At 43.3% G+C, this 7,128-nt stretch overlaps 1 protein-coding gene across 1 annotated transcript; it reads right to left on the reverse strand.

Moving 5' to 3' along the window:
• Positions 1-2,083: 2,083 nt before the first annotated feature.
• Positions 2,084-5,611, reverse strand: LOC124700807 (probable sodium/metabolite cotransporter BASS1, chloroplastic). Its single transcript, XM_047232877.1, has 8 exons — positions 5,192-5,611; positions 4,859-4,947; positions 4,408-4,501; positions 4,299-4,332; positions 3,875-3,929; positions 3,724-3,807; positions 3,368-3,655; positions 2,084-2,236 (listed from the first exon to the last, which is right to left on the reverse strand). The coding sequence occupies exons 1-8, from the start codon at positions 5,577-5,579 to the stop codon at positions 2,084-2,086; spliced, it is 1,185 nt and encodes a 394-aa protein (XP_047088833.1). The 5' UTR covers positions 5,580-5,611.
• Positions 5,612-7,128: the final 1,517 nt, after the last annotated feature.

The raw sequence follows: 7,128 nt of genomic DNA on the forward strand, positions 1-7,128 counted from the left end.
TGCTTGCTCTGGCTGTCGGTGTTCCCCTCGGCTTCGTCTCCAAGTGGCTTGTTCCCCGGAGATGCGGCCGCAGACCGTCGTCGGAGCTGGAACTGGAGGAAGAAGACGGCGGAGGACTTGATCGCGTGTCGAGTTTTATCTAGGGTCTTCTTTGCTATTTGTTCTGGACCCCTGTGTATTTCTTTGTAATCTTAGGGTCAGCTTGTACTCCAGTTTTTTAATATAGCAGCTCTGTTCGGGTGTGTTTCACCCGACGACTTGTTCAAAAAAAAAAACCCCCTCTCTACACGGAGGAGCGCAAGAGGTTCTAGGCAATGCACGGTAGCACGTTGGCAAACAGCCGCAGAAGGATGGAGAGCTCCGAGCCACCACCATGCTCATGCTGGCGGTGGCCATGCCCTCAGTGCTCGCCACCACAGGGTGGGGTGGCCCTACGCGTCAAGGGGCAGGCAGGCCTTCTGCATCCCAACGCCGTCGCCTCTGCCTGACCTGGACGATCTGGCCGACATGCTAGGATTCTAGGCCCCGATCCATGACTCAAAAGCCATGCCGCAACAGGTGCCGTATCGCCATCCCACCAACCTCACGGCATGACACGACGAGGCTCACGATGGCGTAGCAGTGGTCAGCGGTGGAGGCTGGCTTCATCTTTCGTTCAATGTTAATATGGGAGGGCACCGCCGAGGGCAGCTAGCTGCTAGCTCCACAGGCATCTATCTCTTCCCAGCTTCTATCACTGGATGAACTTGATTCGAGTTCGCTCTAGGGCAGAGCTCCTCTATACTTGATTTTATTGATTCTTTGCATTGGTTTCCTTTCTTCTTAGCAGCATCTCAAGTTAGGTGGTTGTGATCCTTCCAGCAAAGGAATCGCATGGTCACAATCTCTCTTGGGAGGAAGACCTGTTGGTTCAGAAATTACTGACTGAAATTGCTGTAGCAGTGTTTCAATCTCAGTTGCCCGGAAGGATTGAAAATCCTAATGGTAAGCTGACGCTGCCGGACACGTTGTCCCCAGACTTCACTCTTTCAACACTTGTCTACTTTCGAAATAGTCAGGCGGGTCCACTATTCTATTAGTTACCGAGGAGAAAGGGGGCTCAGCAGGAAGAGGATTGTACCATGAGAGAAGCACGGAGGTCAACCCGCTTCAAATATCGAACATGGATTCTGGCAATGCAAGGGAGTTGGGTCCTCATATCGATCTGATCCGAATGAATCAGTCTTTCTACAGAGGTAAATTTGTGCCTATTAGGCAAGAGGATAGCAAGTTCTAAATTCTGTCTCGGTAGGACATAGATTTCTATTACTATGAAATTCATAAATGAAAATGAAGTAGTCACGAATCGATGAGTGTGTATCACTTTGAGATGGAGAAAGCGGCTTTCTTGCCTTCACTATAAATGAAGAAATTTTTAACTGATCTTGACGTCTGCCTGATACTGGATGCGGTAAAAGCTCGAACGACCTTCAACCACTCCTGCCTGCCTGCCGTAACTATTAAGCTGATAGGAATAGTGGTGATTAACAAGGATAATCCGCTCCAAACTTTAAATCCCCACTTATCCCAATGCATGTTTGGTGCTAGAGTATGAGCGAGTTTAATCCCCACTTATCCCCACTTTTCTCCAAATTTTAGTGTAATTTTTTCAATCCCCAATACTCTACCCCTACCTAGTGGATTGGGGATGGAGTTTTGTGGGGATTGGGTGACAGCAGTGATTCACCCAATACTCTAGAGTATTATCCCCACTAAAACACTAGTACCAAACAAGGCCGTATGGGGGTTGCCAGACACATTTTCGGGGGAACCCGCCTACCCGGGGAGATGCTCTGAGCCGATAAAGATTTTTAAAAAGGATTCCAATACATTGTCTACCTAGAATAGAAGCTAATGTGCTCAAATTATGTGTGCAATGTCCTAAGCACAACTAGTTCGACCTAGAAATTTTCCCTCACAAAAAAGTTTGAGCTAGGAATTCAGAATAACATAAGTTTCCAACAAAAGCTCTAGTATCTGTCTGATCCAAGATCGAGCGTTTCATAGCCACTGATGCACCCAAAAACATAGTCAATGTCCCCCATTATTCTCCCTTGTCATTTGGGGGCATGGACCTCCAGATCCCAGCTACAATGCTACCATAAACCGAGTGGCAGACGCTTGAAACAGCGCATGGAACTGCTGTCAGAGGATTGCCAAAATGCTTGCCCGCAAGAACTACACCCAGTACCGAATTCTGCATGAACAAGAAATTAGTGCGATATACAAAATGAAACATCATCGAAAATAATTAATACACATAATGAAACTTTGGTGTGCAACGGGAGAAAGAGTATATCATCAATTATGCTTGGTTGCATGTAAATGGACAGGCATAAAATATTCTTATGGTTCGCCAGCAAAGGATGCAAAACTTTGATGCTACTATGCGCTTCTTTCAAGCAGGAGCTGCTTTTCGTTATATGAGATTAGATATGGTACACGATACATAATTTTCGTATTAGAGATTGATTATAAGATAAATGGAGGATTGACAAAATTGCTATAATTGTTTTAAATTTTCAGGTTGCAGGGTTATTCAAAATGTAGATCTCGGACCTGCCAGTGTAAACGACAATAGGCAAAATTAAACATTTTTCTATCTAGATTATGAATCCACGACTTGTCTGTAAAAGCCAATTTATGGTCTTTTGATACCCTAATAATGCATTAACTGTTGTAAAAATAATTAGATTTAGTTTAGAGTTATTAAAAATGTTTATACTTATAGTAGAAAAACACTTTTGCACTAGTATAATCACATATGTCGAATAATAGAGACCACTTTTGCTTTCGTATTGTACTGTTATGTGGCGTGGTGGGATAATGTCCATAAGACTGGTATGACGCCTGGAAAACAGGAGGTAGACCATAAATGTAGCCACACCTCAAGGGCAGCAAGCCAGGAAGACTAGGAATTAGATCGACTTCTTGCTTGACCGCTGCGGCTTCCTCTAGGCTGAGATGGCTAAATTAATGATATTGCAGCCAAGTCCCTCAAAACCATATATGAAACCAGCCTTGGGACCTAATTTGAGTGGTTTAGCTTGTTGAGGATGCAAATTAGATTGTTTTGGAGTTACTCGTGAAATTAAACTAAGGCAATGGTCAAGAACAAAAGTAGACTTTTGATTGTGTGTGTAATGAGAAAGCCAAAACAAGAATGTGTTAGTATTTTTTTTAGAGAAATGCAATATGAACATTCTCCTGTTTGCACATTCATGTAAAATGAACATCTTGTACATTGCACACATAATTTGAGCACATAGCTTCTATTCTAGGTAGACAATGTATAGTAAAATCTGTTTAAACACCCAACAGAAAGTACCTGCATGCCAACCTCGATCGATATTGTTCGTGACGAAGCAATATCAATGCCAAGCATTCTTGAAAGAACAAAGCCAAAGAAGAAGCCAGATCCATGCAAGCAACAAACAGATAGTACCACTTGTAGACCAGATGCTAGGATGGAGGAAGCATTTTGTGCGATCGCATTGCCACAAAGAACAGCCACTGTTGCTACAGCAATGAATGGCATCAAGGGAGAAACCAACTCAACCAAAGGATTGAAGTACTGATTAAGTAGAGCACCCAAAAGAACAGGCGCTAGGACAACCTGCATTCAGATATATCAACCTTAGCCAGAACCAAGGGATTTAAAGGTTTTACAGAAACTGGCAGCACCTGAGATGTCGACACAAACAGTCCCATCGGATCTACTGCGACATATTGCCCAGCCAGTTTGGATGCCAAAAGAGGAGTCATGAACTGCATTGCGGAAAAAAGGTTATTCAGCTCTGCTGTTTTGTAGCAATTGGTGTATGTGGATCATTACCGCTGCAGCAAAAGTGCTTGTTGCTGTCATCAGCACCGAAAGAGCTACATTTGCCCTGCAACACAAGGATACAAATTGTCGTGCATTTTGATGCTAATAAAAAATCAAAAAGATACATAAAGCTATGTTGTTCTCTTTCATTTTATACATATGGGTAGCAAATTCATCTATGTCAGATCCACTTTCACAATATGCATTCCACAGAAGAAATCGAGTATTCACCACTATCAGTTGATGAGAAAACTATTTGTTTTGCTGCTACTTAATCAATACTCTCTTGAGACATATCACAAGAATCCAAATATATATCGTAAGTATACGAACAAGGTGAGAATGAGTTTTTTGAACCAGAGGCCTAGAACTTTGTTCCAATATGCTCAACTATATGCAGATTGCTATATTCTCAGCAAAAAAAAAAAAATACCTTGCTAAATAGGTAACAATGTTGCTTGCTGTGCCTGCAGAGAGTAGTTGATCCTTTCAGTTCAACTAGCAGAAAATCTATAAACAAAAACAAGGAAATGCATGCGCACCTCCAGGGCAGCAGGAAACCAAAATCAGTCCAGCCGCATAATGGGATGGCAGGTTCAGTAGCTTGCTGATGAAGTATCCTGACAGTGGCATCACCTGTAGATAAATCACTCACTTTGGATTTTTTTGGAGCCAATAGCGTAATTCTAAACCACAATCGCTAAAGTAACAATAATGGAGTTGTTGTTGGGTAAATACACCATCCGCTCCAACATTTCAGATAAGAATTTTTTATGGTTTAATCTGAATGGACAGCATTTCAGCTGAGTTAAAAATGAAAATCCTTTTTAATATCCTGGTTGTGTGTCCGTTGCATCAAAAGATATTCCTACGTAATCTGTACCAACTGTGACAGAAAATTTAAGAACACCTTTAACATGGAAGAGTGAAAATATGGGGCTACAAAGACTGTTGCCTCATGAAATGAAACACTAAGTAAGTTAGAGAACTGACCGTGTACTGAAGTACAAATCCAGCAGCTAACTCCTTGGGCATCAATAGTGCGCCTCTCAGATCATCTAGCGTCAATGTCATCCCCATTCCTGTACAAAAAGATTACACCTATATGTCAATTGTAAAATGCAGCTAGTGTGCTATCTCTGAGTGATTTTGATGCATTGTAACTAAGCTATGCAGGCCTAACTTCCCCATGCATATCAATTCCACAATGTAAATTGAGGTAAGAACTCTACACCTAGTACAGGCTACAGAGTTTCAGTTCACTCAATGGTGACAAGACGCAGGAGGGAATGTAAAAGCGGGGATGGGGCCATGGAGGGTACGTACCAAGCATGGTGAATGACAAGCCGATCATCTGGGTTGTAGGGCTGACCCAGAGGAAGGTCGCCGGCCGCCACAGCGCGAGCGCGCAGGCCGACGCGACCCACACCGGGAACCCGAGCGAGAGCGCCTCTCCAATTCGCACCAGCGCGACCCTTGCGCTGCCGCCGCTAGGTGCCGTGGAAGGCGCCGGATCTCCTGCCGCATGGCACCGGGTCGACGGAATGGCGCGGAGGGGACGGATCGAGGGGGCGGGGCAGATGCGGAGGTGGGCAAGGCGAAGCAAGGAAGGAGGGGCTCTGAGGGGGTTGTGGGGAGTGACAAGGTGGACATGGTGGTGGGAGAGGGTTGCGGTGGTGGTCGGAACGGGAGGCAGTCGCCGGAGGAGAGGCATGGCGTCGTAGCGGAGTGAGGTGAAGTGGAGGCGGAGTGGGCTCCCGGCGAGCACTCTGACCGTCTGACCAGGACGAGGCCAAAAGAGCTGCTCCATTATATTCGTCTGACTGATTAATTTTTTATAACGTATTTTATTTTTCTTTGCCAAATAAGCCAGCAAACGTTGACCAGGACGATGCCAAAAAGGCAGAAGCAGTAAAGAGAAGAAGTCTACCCTGAAGGCCTGAACTTTGTTCCAGGTTCGTTGCAATTCCCTCTCAAAAAAAAAAAAGGTTCGTTGCAATTCAATAAAGTTGACCTAGTTGACAAGGAAAAATTCAAGCTCAAAAATCATATCATATAATCATTCCTGCTTACGAAGATAACAAGGCCGAAAAAAGCATAAATTTGGTGGGAATGGTACATTCCACCAAATATTGCTCCCAGTGCTGTGCAGATGTTTCACTTATTTTTTGTTGCAACATTCACCATCTTTTGGCCTAATTTGTTACACACTAGTTTAATACAAATCATCAATACTCCTTCTGATTCATAATAAGTGTGAAACCACGGTACTTGCAAAAATGATACTCACATGAATCGGATTGTCTCCCCCTCCCCCTGGACGGATCTACCACGGGTCTTTGTTGTGCAGATGAACACACAAAACTTTATACAAAAACATTCATGTATATAATGTATATTATCCAGGTATCACTTCTGATATTTTATTTAGCACTTCCAAACTGAGATCAAACATTGAATTAGTAAATACTCCACATGTCCACAAATAAGTGTACTTCTATCTAGCATTTGTCCTAGGTCAGCGTTTTCAAATTTAATCAACTTTATGGCAAAACACAATAAAATTTATGGCACTAAATTACTCCCTACGTTCCATATTAGTTGTCGCGAATTCGGATGCAACTTACATAAAATTTCTGTAGATACATCCAGATCAGTGACGACTAATATGGAACAAAGGGAGCAATATATTTGGATCTTCTTAAAATTTAGTTTCACACTTTGATGTCATAAAGTTTGTCACTCTTTTCTATAAACTTAGCCAAATTTTAAGTTACAACTTATGGCCAAAGCTAGAAGTAGGCTTATTTATACACAAAGACCACATGTGGGCGAACAACCAGCTAGACGAGAAGGTAAAGTATCGATCAACCTATGCTTGCAAAGAGAAAAAAGAGTAGCAACATGAGAACCAATATCCCCAAATAGAGTAGAGACCTAGCTAGGGGGCGCCCCATGTCTCTGATGTCACCAAAGATGGGTCAATCAAAAGAGGGAAATAAGAAAGTCGACGCGCCGGCAGCGGCAGGGAGCACAATGGCGGCGTTTATTGTCTTCTCCTAAGCGGGAGTGACCTAACTCAGCCGTCCCTTTTGGAGTTGGTTAAATTTCTCTCACCCCATGGTGGGACTTTTGACTGGTATCTTTGTGTCCTATATGTATATGTGTGCTTGCCATGTATATAGACGACTGTTTTATTGTTGTATTGTGATCCAAATTCATTCTAAAGGGAGGCTAACTTCTGACTCCGCTACGCTTCGGCT

This window comes from Lolium rigidum, chromosome 3 (assembly GCF_022539505.1).
Source record: "Lolium rigidum isolate FL_2022 chromosome 3, APGP_CSIRO_Lrig_0.1, whole genome shotgun sequence".
Lineage (NCBI taxonomy): Eukaryota > Viridiplantae > Streptophyta > Magnoliopsida > Poales > Poaceae > Lolium > Lolium rigidum.

Coding starts and splice junctions, on each gene's coding strand:
- LOC124700807 (XM_047232877.1), bottom strand. CDS start 5,579: ATGCCTCTCCTCCGGCGACTGCCTCCCGTTCCGACCACCACCGCAACC. Junction 4,948..5,191: donor CTTGTCATTCACCATGCTTG/GTACGTACCCTC, acceptor CTTTTTGTACAG/GAATGGGGATGACATTGACG. Junction 3,808..3,874: donor CAAGCACTTTTGCTGCAGCG/GTAATGATCCAC, acceptor TCCGCAATGCAG/TTCATGACTCCTCTTTTGGC.